Source organism: Apostichopus japonicus, chromosome 23 (assembly GCF_037975245.1).
Source record: "Apostichopus japonicus isolate 1M-3 chromosome 23, ASM3797524v1, whole genome shotgun sequence".
Lineage (NCBI taxonomy): Eukaryota > Metazoa > Echinodermata > Holothuroidea > Aspidochirotida > Stichopodidae > Apostichopus > Apostichopus japonicus.
Window position 1 is genome coordinate 10,827,741 of NC_092583.1, and position 24,157 is coordinate 10,851,897.

A 24,157-nucleotide genomic window follows, 5' to 3' on the forward strand; every position below is an offset into this window, starting at 1 on the left:
TATTCATCAGTACCTTCTAACGGTGTGTTTTATAGGAGGTTGGATTTCTAGTAAGTTTTAATGCGATTGAGTTGTGTAGGCGATAATCCTCCAAGATGCATCTTTTTAGAAAGTTGTTTTCTAAAATATGTTGGCATTGGCTTACGAATGGGATGTTGGCAATTGAAATATTTTTCCTATTCGACAGGCTTTTGTTTGTTTACTGCATCCAGTTTGGCTAATTGTTATTCAAAGATGTTGGCGATGGCAGGTGCCGCATACTCCACAACAAGCAGGACAATATGTGCAAGTGCAAGAGTAATTGTCTGCTGAACTTGTTTATGCACATTGCGTGTATGCACATTGAGTGTACCGAGTATATATACTTGTACATATATAAATCCAATAGTACGTACTTTGGCAGAATAGTTGGCTACATGAGAGAGTGAACAAACCAATGTGAAGACAACATGCATGCTGCGTAGACCTATAACGTGCACAGGCCTTTCTAGGGCTATAGTGGTATTATAAAGTCTATACAGTAATATCATATAATTCCTTGATGAATTTTTGCGTTTTTTCCTTTTATTTTGCGAGATTTATGCCGTTTATTTGTAAGTGACAACACGACCTAGAAGGTTGAAGGAGCCTCCTATCACGGGATGTTCTATACAAAGTGTTAATTGGTCAAATTGGAAGAACACTAGCAAACGATAACTCTTAATTAGAAATTTGCCACAACCAAAACTGGAGCAAAGAAATTTCAAAGTTACCTCCGCCTACTAACACCCAGGCTCGTCGAGATCGAATACCCTCGTCTGCAATCGAATTCTTCTAAACGGGGTAAAATTAAGGGCATGCAAGATACAATATCTAAGCTAATTCTTTATGATCATGCGTGAGAAACCGTAGTAAGTATCTTCCAGGAAAGAATTAAAAAATGTCTGCAGCATTAAATATATTCCAGAATATTACATGACCCTATCGAGGACACTATGTCAGAGAAGTTCTAAAGACGAATGGTAAAAATGAATGAAGTTTTATGCCCTTGCGATCTGGAAGGAATTCAAGGCACGTGATGCGTGCCCGCGCTTCGCGCTTCAAATATAATTATAGATCGCCCTGACTCTAAGCTGAACCCTGACCAATGCACGTTTCTTCAGGCGGAACCATACACAACACAATAATGCCATCGACGACGTTGGCAAGCCCAAAGTAACCACCAATTGAATATTTTGCAGATTAAACAACCATTCTATTATAATCTTCTTAAAGCAAAGGAAATGATAGTCTTCTGAGAAGATTATAGAATCATTTAAAGGAATAACACACGTTAACCGTAGAGCGGTAAACGCATAAACATGGTAGCCTATTTGCAAAGCAGTAGTCTCATAGAACACATATGATGCTGTTGTAAAATGGCATTAAGATGACATCAATGAAAGGCATCAACTAAATAGGTTGACAAAAGTCAAAAGTACCATCGTATGGTAATGTACGAGCCGTTTGAAAGGCATGTAGCACGAATTAGTATATGATGATCTCTGGGTGTTAAATTATAATACAACAGCAACATATATGTTTGCATCAGTTAGGTGACACACTAGCCTACTTTAACGACACAGTATGGACTCATCTTTCACAATGATCATATATGGTGTTAAATATGATGTTCTATGGAAGTCAACAAAGGTGGTCATTATAACGGTCATACACAGATTTGCTTTTACTTCCTGTAAACTATATATAACTACATCTGAACGTTACGAGTCAGTGAATTGAGTACTTTGGGAGTGCAAATATTGGTACGCTTGTATAACTGTAGGTAACAAACCTATATGGCAGACGGAAATGCGCTTGTGTAAGTGTCCTCAACTACATGCCTTTGTAAACTTAACGATTGATACTCTATCAGCAATACTAACATAAATTCAGTTTTATTGCATCTCTTTGGTTGGAACGTAAATCAAGTATTCAGTACAAGAGATCCAGTTTTGAATCAAGCCAGTTCGTGAATTTGTGTTAGAGACAACTCTCTAGAAGGTAAAGGTTTGTTTCTAATTTGCTGATATTGTGTTCTACAGTTTTGTTTTTGTCTGATGGTATACTTATTATAGAGGAAACATTCGAGCATCGAACCACACTTCCATAATACCAATTGGACATCCAAATCAAAAACATCACCACGTACCACGGATATTATATACAGAAATTACATAGTGAAACTAGTTCATGCAACAGCAGAGTAGCTCATAACAGATCCAAAAGTTTAAATGCTCTCGTCAACTCATTTCGCCTCTTCACTGTTAATGTAACAGTAATGTTAAATCGAAATGTGTGTTATCCTCCAAGAACTATCTATATACTTTACACTTAATCTAATGGCTTACACAACGACACTGAGCTGAATTGTTTACTGTTTCAATTTCTAACAAACAGTTACCATTTCTGGAAAATGAGTTCCTTTTCGTTTTATGTTGGTTTACAATCTCAACGTGCTATTGACCTCTGACATGCAATGTTCTGGTCACACAATAGCTATAGTTGATAGATGCACTACATTATATAATTTATTATACATCGCAATCAATTTGAGAAATCCACTTCATGTTACGTCACTGCAATTATTATTTTGTTTCTTTCAGCAATGTGCAGCCACTTAAGTTCATTGTTGCAGGTGTGAATACTACCTCAAGAATATCCGTATTTAACGGTCACTGGGAAGGTTTTTCCCGCATGTATAATATTCGTTCATTCAACTCTACCTAAATTGCAAGAATGAATTTTATTGGCGGATCAATGGTTTTCTATGTACTGCTGCTCTTTTAGAATCAGTGTTCTGCTCACACAGTATCTCTGTTTACAAGATTGGACGATATTATATCAGTTGGAGAATCGGGTTCGCTACGATGTACAGTGTCAAATACGAATCCAAAGGAGGATAACATCAATATGGTGATATTAGATGAAATGGTCAAAAATATACCATTCAGTACTTACCCATCGTGTTCCTGTTATTTACATGGAACAAGCCGAACATTTGATCATTAGTCTTAACCGTCTGCACCGTAGCTTCCTAAAGTCTCACAGTTACCCCAAACCTGACAATAGTCCTACAGTGCACTCCATACAAGATTCAGGTATATACTACTGTTTTGAGTTTTCTAGCGGAATTGGGAAAATCTGTTTGATTTAGAGAAATCGTGTTCGTGTTACTTTTTGTTTTTGTAATACTAAATATCTATCTGAGAACTGTACAGCCGCAAATTTCATATAAATTGGTAAACATGACCGTTGTGAATCATCTTCGAAAACAAAACCGTATGCATGTTGTTGTAGCTATACGGTTATGAACTCTTGCTTGTTTCTGTTTGTAGCAGTTCACGTATTGAAGCCAAAATGGTTTATCTTCGGTGGATATTGCTTTTCGTTCCGTTACTTGCTTTTTTCTTTCATATATTGCTGGTATTTGAAAGTCAGTGTTCTGCGCAGACAGTGTCTCTGTTTACGAGATTAAACGACATTGTATTAGCTGGAGAATCGATATCACTCAGATGTTCAGTGTCAGACACGAAACCAGAAGATGACATCATCATGGAGATAACGAATCAAACGGGACAACAGATTACATCAGGTTCAGCGGGACTGGACGATGCTACAGTTTACACCGAACTAACTACTCCATTTGAAATTAGTACAAACCAGACATTCTTTTGCAGCGTTACTTGGGTAGACTTTACTGCTTCCACAAACCTGACGATTTCACCATTACCAATTGAACAGACATATTGTACTTCAAACTACACGGATGGTATCATTGTTGGCCAAACTGTGACTTTAACATGTTATAGTTCTACGTCAGGGGTAGGTTTCATCAGCTGGAGTTCAGATAGTGATATAACATTCGATGAAACGATAGGCCTTGTAAGGACGATGACACAATATAACAGGATAAATGTAAAACCATCTGTTAGTAGAAACGGCAGTGTGTTTACATGTGAACGTGATGGCGTAGCACCAGTAACCGACATAGACCGGTGTACCGTTGGTCCTATTTATGTTTATGAGAAGTTGGATATTTTCATTGATCCAATAACTACTACAACTGATCCAGCTATATTGTATCCAGGACAAGCAAACAATTATACATGCTCATCTTTACCAACTTCATCTGTGCAGTGGTCCATTCCGAAGAAACTGGACGATTCTGGTATTGAGTTCTCTGTGGTAGGATCAATGATAACAGTGCGTGCTACAACTAATACTACATTCATAGGTGATGTCCGTCTGGTTTGTTCAGGTCAAATCCTTGACCAAACAGCTGCAGCAAACATAACGTTAGCAATTATTCCTCTGGAATTACCAACAACACCAGCCTCAAACACAGTTTCAAGTAAACCACCTGGTAATCAATTTCCTGTTGTTTCGTTAATTCCTGTCATAGGGTTTCTCTTATTTGCGTTGTCAATAATATTGGTTCTACTTTACCGGAAACGTAGACATACCGATTCTGAGTTAAATTCCAAATCTATTGCTAATGTAACCTCTTCGGTGAATGTAGCATACGATTATTGCGATATTAACACCGATAGTGTAGCTAGAACCGTTACTTCTAGAGTAATCATATATGAAAACGTGACGGTAGCCTACGAAATTCCAGATGCACGAAGCACGAGGACAATTATTGACGAAGAAGAGAATGAGTCAGTATATTATAACAATCTACAAAAGTTTAATTTTGGGACATATGGGCAAAAAAGGGAGTAATCCGGGAAACTTTGAGAATTCAGCTGTGGTAAAAGCACAAACTACGATGAATGCAATTTAAAATCAATTTCTTATGTAGCAGGTAGGAAAATGTGTTTGGTCTCATACCAGAACAATTATATTTGTTTATATGAAACAATTATCATAATTAATTCATATATTGCTGGATAGCTACGTTGGTAGAGCGCTGTACTAGTAACCAATAGGTCAATCTCGTTCTATCTCGATTCTCGTTCTAGCCATAAATTTCGTTGCTCTTTTCTACGTTATAATTTAATCAGAAATAACTGTTTACCAAATGTAACCCGACGTAAAAAAACTTTTTTTTTTAAGCAGGTGCAGTTTAGCAGTACGTAGACTTGGAAGAGATATTCCATTGTTTTACGTTAATAGCTTAACAAATAAGATGAAACTTTTCTGCATCTTTTGGCCAAAATATGTTCTTATAGGATTTGTCCTCTATGAAAAGCTTTAATTTTAATATGTCGAATAGGGTGATGAATTACTTTAAGTGTATTTATGATATATATTTATCAGTCTTTAGTAAACAGGACTAATTAAATGTTCTCAGCCTGTATAAGAAAGTTTATTTTCATTCTCTTCAGTCGGATCAGGTTTCATCGTTTGACTGGCATATCCAGTGCCCTGGCAGTATTTCTATACATTAAATTCTTTATCGTACAAAAAGAAAGTGATATTTTTCGTTCTTCTTTTAAGAATTCCTTTTCTTAGCTGTGGAAAAGCAGCAATATTCCTACTGTTTCCATTTTGATAGTTTTGCAAAAACGTATCTATAAAAAACTTGAACCTTGCAGAATCGGTCTAAACAAATTCAGAGAATCCTGCGACGCTCAGAATTTGAAGTTGGTCATTATGGTAACGCTCAATATTGTACACCATTGATAATTTGTGCGAAAATGGTACTGAAATTTTCGTCCAACCTTATACCATTGGTGACGATGTAACTAAACTCGGTGGTTTTAATGTGCATTTGTCACCAAAAGGTGGCACCATAACATGATTGGACATGCACGTTTCCAAAGGCCGAGGAGGTGGTAGGGTTGGGGGGGGGGGTGTTGTAAAGTGTCTTTATGCTCGTGTGTGGCCTTGTGTATATGTGTGAGCAACGATATGTCCCAAACAGCTCAGTGCTCATTAGTACGGCGGATGTTCTTGATGCGCATTGTGCGTGAGCCTCACCATGGGATATAGGCCGTGAATTAGGATTAATAGGGTCAAGGGTAAGAGGTAGAAAAACAACAAAACAATGACTAATACGCTTGTACCAAAATGAAGAATTGTGAAACAACTTCAAACTCACGTTGGATATTAGACACCCGGTTAATGGGACACTTGTTAATATTGGTCAAAAAGGTCATATGAATGGAATAGACTGTCGTCATTTGTGGTGATGTTTAGTTTTCCATTCAAACCAAGTCATAGGAAGGTAATAAATTCCAACGTAAACAAATCGCTGATTATTTTGAACATGTGACCAAATGGGCGACTTTGTCTAAATCGCCTGAGTGTATCCGCAATTATACTAGTTTATTCGATTTGAGTGAGACATGCTGTCAACAAGGAAGTGACAGAAAATTTAAGCTTCATTGATTTTCGTCGAAAACGGTTGTTGGTTTTACTAATCTTGGCAGGCTATATGTGCAATACAAACGTAACGATACCTTACACTTCCTTATCGTTGAACCATACATATAGTAAGAATCCTATACGCTACCGCTTTGGTACGTTATCAACGCAACTGTTATAGATAATTTGTCAACATGGAACATGTATCATTCATCAGAACACGAAATATGAGAAGTTTGAGATATCGTTTCTTTCCTATCGGTAAAATCTGATGAGCCTTACAAAGATTATCATTCGATTGAGAGGGGAATTCTTCGTCGTTAACGTTATTAATTTCCCCTAAAATTTGCCAAAGAGGCATAAACATAAGGAACGTAAAGTCTCTTTTTTTCAAGTTCTTAATGGTAACATATTTCACAGATTTTCTTCTGTAATTTATGAATATGCATGTGAAAGAATGTGTCATACATAAGTCAATGGAACATGGAAGGCAATAGATACCTCAGAAAAGACGTGCAAACAAACCGCTAGCATGTCTGTGGCACGGTTATTATTAATGGACAATGACATCCACTACACTTGGTAAACACTATACTAGTATTAGATGTGGCAAACAGTGAAAACGTCGATAGATATTGTTATTTCTATTTCAAAACATCAGTTGGATTATTGCCGACTGATATTTTTCTCTCGAAATAACCAAACCTTACTCCTTCAAGCCTTTTGGAATATACTGCCCAATCAAACTCAATTGGCAGACCAAAAAAAAGTACTTTGTTTGTATAGGTATTGTAAGCCTACATACTTTGGTACATTTTGGTACCTCAACTTACTACTTAGAGAGACAGTTTTACAATATATATTAGCCTGTATCTCGCATTTGTTTTTATGCTCAGTCGGTTGATCCTAGATGATGGGGCAGGGCGGGCATATAGTAACGTCCTCATTTGGCTAAGGCAATCGTGAACTTCCTCCTGCTTTTGTACAGGCATTGCAATGTCATTGTTATCAGTAGGTTACGAATTGCAGGCATTGGATATTCGGGTCAGTGAATTTACATAACGTAGACCTATACGTGGTGCAGAATGCATCAATGCCATATTAGTGATAAATATGTTTGCACTTCCTTCATAGGATTTGACTACCTAGTCCCGATAACAACTGGTAGTTTGTTCGTTGTATTGGTGCAATAAGCTCACATGATCATGTTGTATTATATAATTAGTATTAGACAGTTACAAGCACCAATAATACTTTCAAAAGCATCCGTATTTGACTGAAACTCTTTGACTTAAGTGGAGGAGTAAGAGGAGGAATGTATTACCCTTCAGTGCTTGCAAATTGACATATGTAGCATCCAGTATGTACTGAATGAAACCGAAAAGTGATATATACTGTAAATGTTCGAAATAATGATGTCAACTCTATACGTGCCTACATGTTTGTTTTAGAGGGAGCTGGATTCGAGACCAGTGTATACACCTGCATATACATTACGCTCAGTCTACAGACTTCAGTTAATAACTGAATTATTCAACTACCTTATATCAACTGTATATGGGAGTGACGAACTTAAATAAATAATATAAATAATATAAAATAAATTGCAAACAGCTGTCAATACAACTGCAGTGCATATACAAGCGAATAATTTATTTGAAAGCGGCTGTTGTCAATCAATTGTTGAAAACTTCAAGAACCTCATCACTTTAAATAGTTGCAACATTATGTGCAAAGTTTAGTCAAAAACTGTATTGTAAAAGGAATCGATCAACTGTAAATACATGAAATTAAGAAGTTAATTTGAAATATTGAAGTGAAAATGACCTTTTTCTATATGTCAACTGCCCATCACCTCTGTATGTAGAGCTTAATTTTAAATAGGTTGCCAAATCAAAACTTAAATAGCTGTTGACCAACTTTATACGGAAGAAAAGAACTTTATTGTAAATAGCTGTAGATCAACTTTTTTGTTTGTTTCTTAATAGTTGTCGACCAACCGTATAATTAAGAGAATAACGTACAATAGCTGATTTTCTTCATATTCAGGTTTTACTTTTCACGGAATAAACCGAACATCTTACTTGAAATATGTTGTTCGTCATAGGAGTTCCATATGAAGGATTTTCGTGAGATCCAACGTTAAGCGTTCATAGGAAAGCCTTATAGGTGCACTTACTGTGTTTATTAATACAATAAAAACTTGAATTGAAGTTTAAAGTAAATGTGATGACATTAATAAACAAACAGACTGGGTAATTTCTCTCCAAGCTTGTATCAGATGATGAAAGCTATACAAAAGAAACAAACGGCCTTAATTGTATAGATCTATATGTTAGAAGTATATGATAGAAGTATATGTTAGAAGTATATGTTAGAAGTATATGTTATTATACAAATAATGAATGGTTATGAGAGCAATAGTGCAAATATTTCATGAGTTGAAAGATGGAATGTTCCATTCAACGAGGCGCAGCCGTGTTGAATGGAACAAATTACATCTTTCAACGAATGAAGTATTTGCACTTTTGCACGAATAAAAACCATTCATTATTTGTTTTATACAACACCTTCAAAATTGGATATTTCCATTGCTCTCATAGAGCGGATTTTTGTTAGAGTAACACTACCATCGGTGTGTGTAACTCATGTTGTATTAAGATGGGTAAAATGCACTCATGCAACAGATTGTTTTGAACAGACAGGTTTCTCTGCTCTCTTACCATTCAAAAAAAGTGCTACCAAAAAAGTATAACCCATGGTTCTATTTTATATAATAGAACATAGCGGATTTTGCATGCAATCAACGAGCAATTGGCCAATCAAATGACCAGAATACAATTAGGTGTTGTATAAAAGTATATGTTTGATGTAAATATGTTAGATGTATATATGTTAGATTTATAAATGTAAGAAGTATATGTTAGAAGTATATGTTAGAAGTATAATCAAGCATATTTAGCTGTTGATTTTGTTTCATGTTTGGTGAACAGGGTAGTCAGATGACACATTCAACTCAGATAATGTTTTATGCGGTGTTTTGTTTTTGTTTTATTGAGTAGCGTTTTTGTTCCCTTTTGAGAACTAATAAAACATACGTTGTTGGTAGTAGAAGTATGCATCGACTCATTGAATATTTATTATTGTCATGTCTTAGATGGAGAGAAAGGCGTTCTCTAAACATGTAACATTTTTAAATATATATATAACGTCCATAGTTTGAATGTATTTATCATAAGATCACATGTCCATGTCTTTCTCCTCGGTCAGAGCATGTTCGTTGTAACAAGAAGGATTTAACATTTGATTTCCCAGCTTCTAAAGACGTTTCTCTTCCTTAATTCGTTAGATATTTTCAAGAAACGATTATGCGTCAATATATTTCTACATGTCCTATATATTTATTCATCATTACCTTCTAACGGTGTGTTTTATAGAAGGTTGGATTTCTAGTAAGTTTTACTGCGATTGAGTTGTGTATAGGCGTTGATCCTCCTAAGTTGCATCTATTTATGGAGTTCTTAGATGTTGAGGCATTGGCTTACGGACGGGATGTTGGCAATTGAAATATTTTTCCTATTCGACAGGCTTTTGTTTGTATAATGCATCAAGTTTGGCAAATTTTTATTCAAAGCGTATATGCACATTGCGTGTACCGAGTATATTAACTTGTACATATATCAATCTAACAGCACGTACTTTGGCAGAATAGTTGGCTACATGAGAGAGAGAACAAACCAATGTGAAGACAACATGCATGCTGCGTAGACCTATAACGTTTAAAAGCCTTTCTAGGGCTAAGACGAGAGTCGCCTATAGTGGTATTATAAAGTCTATACAGTAATATCATATCATCCCTTGATGAATTTTTGCGTTTTTTCCTTTTATTTTGCGAGATTTATGCCGTTTATTTGTAAGTGGCAACACGACCTGGAAGGTTAAGGGGACTCCTATGACGGGATGTTCTTTTAATTGGTCAAATTGAAAGAACACTAGCAAGAAATAACTCTTAACTAGAAATTTGCCACAACCAAAACTGGAGCAAAGAAATTTCCAACTTACCTCCAAGCACCCAGGCTCGTCGAGATCGAATACTCGCGTCTGTAATCTAATTGTTTTAAACAGAGTAAAATTAAGGACATGTAAGATACAATATCTTAGCTAATTCTTTATGATCATGCGTGAGAAACCGTAGTAAATATCTTCCAGGAAAGCATTAAAATATGTCTGCAACATTAAATATATTCCAGACTATTACATAAACGAGGACACTATGTCAGAGAAGTTCTAAAAACGAATGGTAAAAATGAATGAAATTTAATGCCCTTGAGGTCTGGAAGGAACTCAAAGCACGTGATGCGTTCACGTGCTTCACGCTTTATAATTATAGATCGCTCTGACCCTATTATAGCTGAACTCTGACCAATGCACGTTTCTTCAGGTGGAACTATACACAGCAACAATGCCACCGACGACGTTGGCAAGCCCAAAGTATCCACCAATTGAATGTTTTGCAGATTAAACAACCATTCTATTATAATCTTCTTAAAGCAAAGGAAATGATAGTCTTTTGAGAAGATTATAGAATCATTTAAAGGAATAACACACGTTAACCGTAGAGCGGTAAACGCATAAACATGGTAGCCTATTTGCAAAGCAGTAGTCTCATAGAACACATATGATGCTGTTGTAAAATGGCATTAAGATGACATCAATGAAAGGCATCAACTAAATAGGTTGACAAAAGTCAAAAGTACCATCGTATGGTAATGTACGAGCCGTTTGAAAGGCATGTAGCACGAATTAGTATATGATGATCTCTGGGTGTTAAATTATAATACAACAGCAACATATATGTTTGCATCAGTTAGGTGACACACTAGCCTACTTTAACGACACAGTATGGACTCATCTTTCACAATGATCATATATGGTGTTACATATGATGTTCTATGGAAGTCAACAAAGGTGGTCATTATAACGGTCATACACAGATTTGCTTTTACTTCCTGTAAACTATATATAACTACATCTGAACGTTACGAGTCAGTGGATTGAGTACTTTGGGAGTGCAAATATTGGTACGCTTGTATAACTGTAGGTAACAAACCTATATGGCAGACGGAAATGCGCTTGTGTAAGTGTCCTCAACTACATGCCTTTGTAAACTTAACGATTGATACTCTATCAGCAATACTAACATAAATTCAGTTTTATTGCATTTCTTTCGTTGGAACGTAAATCAAGTATTCAGTACAAGAGATCCAGTTTTGAATCAAGACAGTTCGTGAATTTGTGTTAGAGACAACTCTCTAGAAGGTAAAGGTTTGTTTCTAATTTGCTGATATTGTGTTCTACAGTTTTGTTTTTGTCTTATGGTATACTTATTATAGAGGAAACATTCGAGCATCGAACCACACTTCCATAATACCAATTTGACAAAAACATCACCACGTACCACGGATATTATATACAGAAATTACATAGTGAAACTAGTTCATGCAACAGCAGAGTAGCTCATAACAGATCCAAAAGTTTAAAGGCTCTCGTCAACTCATTTCTCCTCTTCACTGTTAATGTAACAGTAATGTTAAATCGAAATGTGTGTTATCCTCCAAGAACTATCTATATACTTTACACTTAAACTAATGGCTTACACAACGACACTGAGCTGAATTGTTTACTGTTTCAATTTCTAACAAAAAGTTACCATTTCTGGAAAATGAGTTCCTTTTCGTTTTATGTTGGTTTACAATCTCAACGTGCTATTGACCTCTGACATGCAATGTTCTGGTCACACAATAGCTATAGTTGATAGATGCACTACATTATATAATTTATTATACATCGCCATCAATTTGAGAAATCCACTTCATGATACGTCACTGCAATTATTATTTTGTTTCTTTCAGCAATGTGCAGCCACTTAAGTTCATTGTTGCAGGTGTGAATAATACCTCGAGAATATCCGTATTTAACGTTCACTGGAAAGGTTTTTTCCCGCATGTATATTATTCGTTCATTCAACTCTACTTAAATTGCGAGAATGAATTTTATTGGAGGATCAATGGTTTTCTATGTACTGCTGCTCTTTTAGAATCAGTGTTCTGCTCACACAGTATCTCTGTTTACAAGATTGGACGATATTATATCAGCTGGAGAATCGGTTTCGCTACGATGTACGGTATCAAATACGAATCCAAAGGAGGATAACATCAATATGGTGATATTAGATGAAATGGTCAAAAATATACCATTCAGTACTTACCCATCGTGTTCCTGTTATTTACATGGAACAAGCCGAACATTTGATCATTAGTCTTAACCGTATGCACCGTAACTTCCTAAAGTCTCACAGTTACCCCAAACCTGACAATAGTCCTACAGTGCACTCCATACAAGATTCAGCTATATACTACTGTTTTGAGTTTTCTAGCGGAATTGGGAAAATCTGTTTATTTAGAGAAATCGTGTTCGTGTTATATTTTGTTTTTGTAATACTAAATATCTATCTGAGAACTATACAGCCGCAAATTTCATATAAATTGGTAAACATGACCGTTGTGAATCATCTTCGAAAACAAAACCGTATGCATGTTGTTGTAGCTATACGGTTATGAACTCTTGCTTGTTTCTGTTTGTAGCAGTTCACGTATTGAAGCCAAAATGGTTTATCTTCGGTGGATATTGCTTTTCGTTCCGTTACTTGCTTATTTCTTTCATCTATTGCTGGTGTTTGAGAGTCAGTGTTCTGCGCAGACAGTGTCTCTGGTTACGAGATCAAACGACATTGTATTAGCTGGAGAATTGATATCACTGAGATGTACAGTGTCAAACACAAGCCCAGAAGATGACATCACCATGGTGATAACAAATGAAACAGGACAACAGATTCCATCAGGTTCAACGGGACTGGACGATGCTACAGTTTACACCGAACAAACTACTTCATTTATAATTAGTACTAACCAGACATTCTTTTGCAAAGTAACTTTGGTAGACTTTACTACTTCCACAAACCTGACAATTTCACCATTACCAATTGAACAGACATATTGTACTTCAAACTACACGGATGGTATCATTGTTGGACAAACCGTGACTTTAAAATGTTATAGTTCTACGTCAGTGGTAGGGTCCATTAGCTGGAGTTCAGATAGTAATACAACATTCGATGAAATAACAGACCTTGTTTGGACGATGACACGTTATAACAGGATAAATGTACAATCGTCTGTAAGTCAAAATGGCACTGTGTTTACATGCGAACGTGATGGCGTAGCACCAGTTACCGACATAGACCGGTGTTCCATTGGTCCTATTAATGTTCACGAGGAACTGATTATTTTCATTGATCCAATAGTTACTGCTACTGATCCAGCTATATTGTATCCAGGACAAACAAAGAATTATACATGCTCATCTTTACCAACTTCATCTGTGCAGTGGTCTACTCCGAAGAAACTGAACGATTCTGGTATTGAGTTATCTGTGGTTGGAGCCATGATAACAGTAACTGTCCCTAGTGATAGTAACTTTACAGGTGATGTAGACTTGTTTTGTTCTGGTAACATCCTTACTGAACGTTCTACAGCAAACTTAACGTTGGCCATCAATCCCATGGAATCTGTACCCTTGCTCACATTGGTCAGTTCTCCCGAAAAATCAGCACCAACAACATCAGCCTCTAACACAGGTTCAAGTAAACCACCTGTAAATTCATTTCTTGTTGTTTCGCTAGTCACTGTCATAGGGTTCCTTTTATTTGCGTTGTCAATAATGTTTGTTCTACTTTACCGGAAAAGTAGACATACCGAGTCAAATTCCAAATCTGTTGCTAATGTAACCTCTTCGGTGAATGTAGGCTACGATTATTGCGATATTGATACCGGTGGTGTAACTAGAACCATTACTTCAAACACTGAAGCAACCACAATCTCTGAAAACAGCCCCAACTCGAATAAACAGTATTCTAGAGTAATCATCAATGAAAACGAGTCGGTAGCCTATGAAATTCCAGATGCTAAAATGGGAAACGAAAATCCAAGCAAGAGAACAATTATTGACGAAAAAGGGAATGAGTCAGTATATTACGAATATCTACACAAGTTTAATTTTGAGACAAATGGGCAAAAAGGGAGTAAGCCATGAAAGTATTAGAATTCAGCTGTAGTAAAGCACAAATAAGATGAATGAAATAAAAAAAAATCGTATTTACTCAATCAAACCGTTTTCGAGAACCTATAATCACCGAGCTACATTTATTGGGTCTTTCATGTAGCAGGTAGGAATGGGTTTTCGATCTCATACAAGAACAGTAATATTTTTAATTATATGAACTAATTGCCATAATTAATTCAAATATGAATGGATGGATGGCGAAGTTCGTAGAGCGCAGGTCAATGGTTTCAGTGCCATTCTAGACATAAATTTCGTTCCTTTTTTCCAAGTTATAAGTAAATCAGAAATAATTGTTTGCCAAATGTTCGACGTAAAAAGAAAATGCTGTTAGTAGTTGCAGTTTAACAGTACGTAGACTTGAACGAGATATTCCGTTGTCTAAAGTTGATAGCTTAACCAATAAGCTGCATATTTCGGCCAAAACATGTTCCTATAGCATTTGTCCTACAGAAAAAGCTTTAAACTTAAGATTTCGAATATGGTAATGTGGAATTTAGATCATATATAAATAAGGTCTGAGTGCAAGTTTGTTCAAAAAGGTACTTGCATCTTTGTGTAAGTTTAAAGGGGACTAGGGGTTCACCCCGACACACCCTTGCAATCATACATGGTGTCTTTGATATGTGGTTTTGAATTATTTTAAATGTTTTTATGATATAAATTTATTAGTCTTCAGTAAACAGGACTTATTAACTGTTCTAAGCCTGTGTAGGATAGTTTATTTTCATTCTCTTCAGTCGGATCAGGTTTGGTGTATTTTTTCGTCATATTTCTGTATCTATTTATTAAACAGGTTACATCGTTGGAGTGCCATAAGTAATTTTAAAGGGGACTGGGGGCTCACTCCGACACACCCCTGTAATCATACATGATGTCTTTGATATGTGGTTTTGAATTTTGTTGATGATTTTATTCGAACTTGAAGCTGGTCTTTATGGTAGCGCTCACTTTTGTACTCCATTGATAATTGTGCGAATGTGGTACTGCAATTGTCGTCCAACCTTACACCATTGGTGACGCTGCAACTAAACTCTGAGGTTTAATGTGCAATTGTTACCAAAAGGTGGCACCATACTATGGTTGGACATGCACTTTTCCAAATGCCAATGCGGTGGTAGGGTTGGGGTGGGGGTTGTTAAGTGTTTCATATGCTCGTCGGTGTGGCCTTGTGTATATGTGTGAACAACTATATGTCCCAAAATGCTCAGTGCTCATTGGTACGGCGGATGTTCTTGATACGCATTGTGCATGAGGCTCACTATGGGATGTAGGCCGTGAATTATGATTTATAGGTAAGAGGTACAAAAACAACAAAACATTGACAAATACGCTTGTACCAAAATGAAGAATTGTGAACAACCTCAAATTCACGTTTCATATTAGACAAACGGTTAATGGGACACTTGTTAATATTGGTCAAAAAGGTCATATGAATGGAATAGACTGTCGTCATTTGTGGTGATGTTTAGTTTTCCATTCAAACCAAGTCATAGGAAGGTTATACATTCAAACGTAAAAAATCGCTGATTATTTTTAACCTGTGATCAATTGGCGACTTTGTCTAATACGCCTGAGTGTATCCGCAAATAAAATAGTTTACTCGATTTGAATGAGACATGCTGTCAACAAGGAAGTGACAGAAAACGAATTTAAGCTTAATTGATTTTCGTCGAAAAACGGTTGTTGGTTTCATTGTACGGAATGTATTCTTGGCTATTTGTGCAATACAAACGTAACGATACCTTACACTTCCTTATCGTTGAACCATACATATAGTGCGAATCCTATACGCTAGCGCTAAATCGGTACGTTATAAATGCAACGGTTACCGTTATTATGTCAACATGGAACATGTATCATCAATCAGTAGACGAAATTATGATGAGTTGGGGATATCGTTTCTTTCCTATCGGTAAAATCTCATGAGCCTTACAAAGATTATAACATTATTCGATTAAGAGGAGAATTCTTTTCCATTAACGCCATTAATATTCCCTAACACGTGCCAAAGAGGCACAAATATAACGAACGTACAGTCTCTTTGTAATCTAGTTCTTAATGGTTACATATTTCACATATATTCTTTTTGGTAATTTATGAATATTCATGAGGAAGAATGTGTTATCGTGCAATAAGGACATTTAGCCTATACATTAGTCAATGGAATATTGAAAGAAATTGATACCTCAGAAAAGACATGCAAACAAACCGCTAGCATGTCTGAGGCACGGTTATCATAAATGGACAATGGCGTCCTTTACACTCGGTAAACATTATACTGGTATTAGATGAGACAAACAGTGAAAAATGTCGCTGGATAATGTTTTGATATTGCAGACCAAGGATATTTTTTTAACATGTGTTGTTAGCCTCAATACTTTTACATATTTTGATATATCAACTTACTATTCAGAGAGACAGTTTTACAATAAATATCAGCCTTTATCTTGCTTTTTTATGTTCAATCGTTTGATCCTAGAATGGGGCAGGGGCAGGCATGATAACGTCCTCATTTAGCTAAGGCAATCGTGAACTTCCTCCTGCTGTTGTACAGGCACTGCAATGTCATTGTTATCAATAGGTTTCGAGTTGTAGGCATTGCATATTCGGGTCAGTGAATTTACATAACGTAGGCCTGTACGTGGTGCAGAAGGCATCAATGCCATATTAGTGATAACTATGTTAACACTCCTGTCATAAGATTTGACTACCTAGTCACGATTATAACTGGTAGTTTATCTGTTTTATTGGTGCAATAAGCTCACAATATCATTTATATGATGTAATAGTTTTAGACAGTTACCGGCACCAATCATACTTTCAAAAGCATCCACATTTGATTGAAGCTCTTTGACTTAGGAGGAGGAGGAGGAGGAGGAGGAGTAGGAGAAGGAGGAGGAGGAATTCAATGGAGGAATATGCTTCTCTTTACTGTTTGCAAATTGAAAGATGTATCATCCAGAATTTACTGGCTAAAACCGGAAAGTGACACATATCAAAGCTCGAAATAATGATTTCAATTCTTTATCTGTGTTTCCATGTTAAATTCGAGATCAATGTAAACTTTACAAACACTTGCATATACTTTACGCTCAGTCTAATGATTTCAGTTAGTTTCTTAATTATTTTATAAGCCACCGATGAAATGTGTGTGAGAGTAAAGAACTTAAATAATAAAATAAAATAAATTGCAAATAGCTGTCAAATCAACTGCAACTGCATATACAAGTGAAGAATTTATTGAAAGCAGATGTTGTCAAAAAGTTATCAAATCTTGAAGTGAAAATGTGCTTTTTCTAAATGGCAACTGCCGATCACCTCTGTATGCAGAGCTTAATTTTAATTACTTTATATGAAAGGAACTAACTTCATTGTAAATAGCTGTCAATCAATTGTAATTGGAAACGACGAACTATTTTGTTTGTTTGTAAATAGTTGTCGACCAAATGTTTAATTAAGAGATTAACGTACAATTGCTGATTTTCTTTATATTCAGGTTGTACTTTTCACGGAATAAACCTAAAATCTTACATGAATTTTTTTCCTCATAGGATTACCATATGAAGGGTTCCAGTAAGTTCCAATGTTAAGCCTTAATTGGTAACAATAACCTAGTTTGCACCCTGGTTCTTATTTGCAACGTAGACCAGTGTATCGTGTTATTAAAGTGTGGTACTTGCTGTGTTTTGTTAGTACAATAACAACTTTCTATCAGATGTGATAATCATTAACACAGACTGGATAATTTCTGTCCAAGCTTGTATCAGATGATGAAAACTATACAAAAGGAAACTAACGACCTTAATTTTTTTGAAGTATATGTTAGAAGTATATGTTAGATGTATATATGTTCGAAGTATATGTTAGAAGTATACATGTTAGAAGTATATGTTAGAAGTATATTTTAAATGTATATATGTTAGAAGTATAAGTAAGCATATATAGCTGTTGATTTTTTTTGTTCCGTAAACAGGGTAGTCAGTTAACACACTTAACCTAAGATAATGTTTCATTCGGTGTTTGTTTTTGCTTTTATTGAGTGGTGTTTTCCCCCCTTTTGAGTAATAATAAAACAGACATTGATGGTAGTAAAAGTATGCATCGACTCATTGAATATTTATTATTGTCTTAGATGGAGAGCAAGGCGTTCTTTAAAAATGTAACATTTTGAAATATATATAATGTTCATAATTTGAATGTATTTATCATATGATCACATGTCCATTTCATTCTCCTCAGTCAGAGCATGTTATTTGTATCAAGAAGACGTTTCTCTTTCTTAATTCGTTAGATTTTTCAAGAAACGGATATGTGTCTATATCTATCTTATTGTCCTATAGAGTTATTCATCAGTACCTTCTAACGGTGTGTTTTATATAAGGTTGGATGTCTAGTAAGTTGTACTGCGATTGAGTTGTGTAGGCGATGATCCTCCAAGTTGCATCTATTTAGGGGTTGTCTTCTTAGATGTTGAGGCATTGGCCTACGGACGGGATGTTGGCAATCGAAATATTGTCCTATTCTACAGGCTTGTTTGTATACTGCATCCAGTTTGGCAAATTGCTAATCAAAGACGTTGGCGATGGCATGTGCCGCAGACTCCACAACAGGCGGGACAATAGTTGCAAGTGCAAGCGTAACTGTCTATTGAACTTCTTTATGCACATTGCGTGTACCGAGTATATATACTTCTACATATGTAAATCCAAGAGTACGTACTTTGGCAGAACAGCTGGCTACATGAGAGAGGGAACAAACCAATGGAAATGCAACATGCATGCTGCGTATACATATAAAGTGCACAGGCCTTCCTATGCTAAGACGAAAGTCTACTATAGAGGTATTATAAAGTCTATACTTGTTCCACTTTAATTTGGTGAGATTTGTGCCGTTTAGCTGTAAGTGACAACACGACCTAGAAAGTTGAAGCAGGCTCCTATGACGGGCTGTTCTTTACAAACTGTTAATTGGTCAAATTAAACGAACTCTAGCAAAAAGATAACTCTTAATTAGAAATTTGCCACAACCAAAACTGGAGCAAAGAAATTTCCAAGTTACCTCCACCTACTACCACCCAGGCTCGTCGAGATCGAATACCTGCGTCTGCAATCGCATTCTTCTAAACGGTGAAACTTAGGGCATGTAAGATACATATCTCAGCTAATTCTTTATGATCATGCGTGAGACACCGTAGTAAATATCTTCCAGGAAAGCATTAAAAAATGTCCTCAGCATTAAATATATTCCAGATTATTAAATGACCCTATCGAGGACACTATGTCAGAGAAGTTCTAAAAACGAATGGTAAAAATGAATGAAGTTTTATGCCCTTGCGGTCTGGAAGGAATTCAAAGCACGTGATGCGTACACGTGCTTCACGCTTCAATTATAATTATAGATCGCTCTGACCCTAAGCTGAACCCTGACCAATGCACGTTTCTTCAGGCGGAACTATACACAACACAATAATGCCATCGACGACGTTGGCAAGCCCAAAGTAACCACCAATTGAATATTTTGCAGATTAAACAACCATTCTATTATAATCTTCTTAAAGCAAAGGAAATGATAGTCTTCTGAGAAGATTATAGAATCATTTAAAGGAATAACACACGTTAACCGTAGAGCGGTAAACGCATAAACATGGTAGCCTATTTGCAAAGCAGTAGTCTCATAGAACACATATGATGCTGTTGTAAAATGGCATTAAGATGACATCAATGAAAGGCATCAACTAAATAGGTTGACAAAAGTCAAAAGTACCATCGTATGGTAATGTACGAGCCGTTTGAAAGGCATGTAGCACGAATTAGTATATGATGATCTCTGGGTGTTAAATTATAATACAACAGCAACATATATGTTTGCATCAGTTAGGTGACACACTAGCCTACTTTAACGACACAGTATGGACTCATCTTTCACAATGATCATATATGGTGTTAAATATGATGTTCTATGGAAGTCAACAAAGGTGGTCATTATAACGGTCATACACAGATTTGCTTTTACTTCCTGTAAACTATATATAACTACATCTGAACGTTACGAGTCAGTGAATTGAGTACTTTGGGAGTGCAAATATTGGTACGCTTGTATAACTGTAGGTAACAAACCTATATGGCAGACGGAAATGCGCTTGTGTAAGTGTCCTCAACTACATGCCTTTGTAAACTTAACGATTGATACTCTATCAGCAATACTAACATAAATTCAGTTTTATTGCATCTCTTTGGTTGGAACGTAAATCAAGTATTCAGTACAAGAGATCCAGTTTTGAATCAAGCCAGTTCGTGAATTTGTGTTAGAGACAACTCTCTAGAAGGTAAAGGTTTGTTTCTAATTTGCTGATATTGTGTTCTACAGTTTTGTTTTTGTCTGATGGTATACTTATTATAGAGGAAACATTCGAGCATCGAACCACACTTCCATAATACCAATTGGACATCCAAATCAAAAACATCACCACGTACCACGGATATTATATACAGAAATTACATAGTGAAACTAGTTCATGCAACAGCAGAGTAGCTCATAACAGATCCAAAAGTTTAAATGCTCTCGTCAACTCATTTCGCCTCTTCACTGTTAATGTAACAGTAATGTTAAATCGAAATGTGTGTTATCCTCCAAGAACTATCTATATACTTTACACTTAATCTAATGGCTTACACAACGACACTGAGCTGAATTGTTTACTGTTTCAATTTCTAACAAACAGTTACCATTTTTGGAAAATGAGTTCCTTTTCGTTTTATGTTGGTTTACAATCTCAACGTGCTATTGACCTCTGACATGCAATGTTCTGGTCACACAATAGCTATAGTTGATAGATGCACTACATTATATAATTTATTATACATCGCAATCAATTTGAGAAATCCACTTCATGTTACGTCACTGCAATTATTATTTTGTTTCTTTCAGCAATGTGCAGCCACTTAAGTTCATTGTTGCAGGTGTGAATACTACCTCAAGAATATCCGTATTTAACGGTCACTGGGAAGGTTTTTCCCGCATGTATAATATTCGTTTATTCAACTCTACCTAAATTGCAAGAATGAATTTTATTGGCGGATCAATGGTTTTCTATGTACTGCTGCTCTTTTAGAATCAGTGTTCTGCTCACACAGTATCTCTGTTTACAAGATTGGACGATATTATATCAGTTGGAGAATCGGGTTCGCTACGATGTACAGTGTCAAATACGAATCCAAAGGAGGATAACATCAATATGGTGATATTAGATGAAATGGTCAAAAATATACCAATCAGTACTTACCCATCGTGTTCCTGTTATTTACATGGAACAAGCCGAACATTTGATCATTAGTCTTAACCGTCTGCACCGTAACTTCCTAAAGTCTCACAGTTACCCCAAACCTGACAATAGTCCTACAGTGCACTCCATACAAGATTCAGGTATATACTACTGTTTTGAGTTTTCTAGCGGAATTGGGAAAATCTGTTTGATTTAGAGAAATCATGTTCGTGTTATTTTTTGTTTTTGTAATACTAAATATCTATCTGAGAACTGTACAGCCGCAAATTTCATATAAATTGGTAAACATGACCGTTGTGAATCATCTTCGAAAACAAAACCGTATGCATGTTGTTGTAGCTATACGGTTATGAACTCTTGCTTGTTTCTGTTTGTAGCAGTTCACGTATTGAAGCCAAAATGGTTTATCTTCGGTGGATATTGCTTTTCGTTCCGTTACTTGCTTTTTTCTTTCATATATTGCTGGTATTTGAGAGTCAGTGTTCTGCGCAGACAGTGTCTCTGTTTACGAGATTAAACGACATTGTATTAGCTGGAGAATCGATATCACTCAGATGTTCAGTGTCAGACACGAAACCAGAAGATGACATCATCATGGAGATAACGAATCAAACGGGACAACAGATTACATCAGGTTCAGCGGGACTGGACGATGCTACAGTTTACACCGAACTAACTACTCCATTTGAAATTAGTACAAACCAGACATTCTTTTGCAGCGTTACTTGGGTAGACTTTACTGCTTCCACAAACCTGACGATTTCACCATTACCAATTGAACAGACATATTGTACTTCAAACTACACGGATGGTATCATTGTTGGCCAAACTGTGACTTTAACATGTTATAGTTCTACGTCAGGGGTAGGTTTCATCAGCTGGAGTTCAGATAGTGATATAACATTCGATGAAACGATAGGCCTTGTAAGGACGATGACACAATATAACAGGATAAATGTAAAACCATCTGTTAGTAGAAACGGCAGTGTGTTTACATGTGAATGTGATGGCGTAGCACCAGTAACCGACATAGACCGGTGTACCGTTGGTCCTATTTATGTTTATGAGAAGTTGGATATTTTCATTGATCCAATAACTACTACAACTGATCCAGCTATATTGTATCCAGGACAAGCAAACAATTATACATGCTCATCTTTACCAACTTCATCTGTGCAGTGGTCCATTCCGAAGAAACTGGACGATTCTGGTATTGAGTTCTCTGTGGTAGGATCAATGATAACAGTGCGTGTTACAACTAATACTACATTCATAGGTGATGTCCGTCTGGTTTGTTCAGGTCAAATCCTTGACCAAACAGCTGCAGCAAACATAACGTTAGCAATTATTCCTCTGGAATTACCAACAACACCAGCCTCAAACACAGTTTCAAGTAAACCACCTGGTAATCAATTTCCTGTTGTTTCGTTAATCCCTGTCATAGGGTTTCTCTTATTTGCGTTGTCAATAATATTGGTTCTACTTTACCGGAAACGTAGACATACCGATTCTGAGTTAAATTCCAAATCTATTGCTAATGTAACCTCTTCGGTGAATGTAGCATACGATTATTGCGATATTAACACCGATAGTGTAGCTAGAACCGTTACTTCTAGAGTAATCATATATGAAAACGTGACGGTAGCCTACGAAATTCCAGATGCACGAAGCACGAGGACAATTATTGACGAAGAAGAGAATGAGTCAGTATATTATAACAATCTACAAAAGTTTAATTTTGGGACATATGGGCAAAAAAGGGAGTAATCCGGGAAACTTTGAGAATTCAGCTGTGGTAAAAGCACAAACTACGATGAATGCAATTTAAAATCAATTTCTTATGTAGCAGGTAGGAAAATGTGTTTGGTCTCATACCAGAACAATTATATTTGTTTATATGAAACAATTATCATAATTAATTCATATATTGCTGGAGAGCTACGTTGGTAGAGCGCTGTACTAGTAACCAATAGGTCAATCTCGTTCTATCTCGATTCTCGTTCTAGCCATAAATTTCGTTGCTCTTTTCTACGTTATAATTTAATCAGAAATAACTGTTTACCAAATGTAACCCGACGTAAAAAAACTTTTTTTTTTAAGCAGGTGCAGTTTAGCAGTACGTAGACTTGGAAGAGATATTCCATTGTTTTACGTTAATAGCTTAACAAATAAGATGAAACTTTTCTGCATCTTTTGGCCAAAATATGTTCTTATAGGATTTGTCCTCTATGAAAAGCTTTAATTTTAATATGTCGAATAGGGTGATGAATTACTTTAAGTGTATTTATGATATATATTTATCAGTCTTTAGTAAACAGGACTAATTAAATGTTCTCAGCCTGTATAAGAAAGTTTATTTTC

The 24,157-nt window shown here is 36.1% G+C and overlaps 4 protein-coding genes across 5 annotated transcripts in view; 3 read left to right on the forward strand and 1 right to left on the reverse strand.

Moving 5' to 3' along the window:
• The window catches only part of LOC139964485 (uncharacterized), a 49,837-nt gene extending 38,483 nt beyond the window's left edge, over window positions 1-11,354 (reverse strand). For both annotated transcript variants that reach the window (XM_071966073.1, XM_071966072.1), the window contains exon 1: window positions 10,396-11,354. The gene's annotated coding sequence lies outside the window, so the exon portion shown is untranslated. The remainder of the gene's footprint in view (window positions 1-10,395) is intronic.
• Window positions 1,663-9,348, forward strand: LOC139965038 (uncharacterized). Its single transcript, XM_071967204.1, has 2 exons — window positions 1,663-2,022; window positions 2,625-9,348. Exon 2 carries the CDS (start codon window positions 3,379-3,381, stop codon window positions 4,744-4,746), a length of 1,368 nt encoding a protein of 455 aa, XP_071823305.1. The 5' UTR covers window positions 1,663-2,022; window positions 2,625-3,378; the 3' UTR covers window positions 4,747-9,348.
• A 30-nt stretch (window positions 11,355-11,384) lies between the features above and the next one.
• LOC139964487 (uncharacterized) lies at window positions 11,385-20,422 on the forward strand. The gene is made up of 2 exons (XM_071966076.1): window positions 11,385-11,652; window positions 12,246-20,422. The coding sequence occupies exon 2, from the start codon at window positions 13,000-13,002 to the stop codon at window positions 14,482-14,484; it is 1,485 nt and encodes a 494-aa protein (XP_071822177.1). The 5' UTR covers window positions 11,385-11,652; window positions 12,246-12,999; the 3' UTR covers window positions 14,485-20,422.
• A 61-nt stretch (window positions 20,423-20,483) lies between these two features.
• LOC139964489 (uncharacterized) lies at window positions 20,484-23,723 on the forward strand. The gene is made up of 2 exons (XM_071966080.1): window positions 20,484-20,839; window positions 21,442-23,723. The coding sequence occupies exon 2, from the start codon at window positions 22,196-22,198 to the stop codon at window positions 23,561-23,563; it is 1,368 nt and encodes a 455-aa protein (XP_071822181.1). The 5' UTR covers window positions 20,484-20,839; window positions 21,442-22,195; the 3' UTR covers window positions 23,564-23,723.
• The last annotated feature ends 434 nt before the right edge of the window (window positions 23,724-24,157 follow it).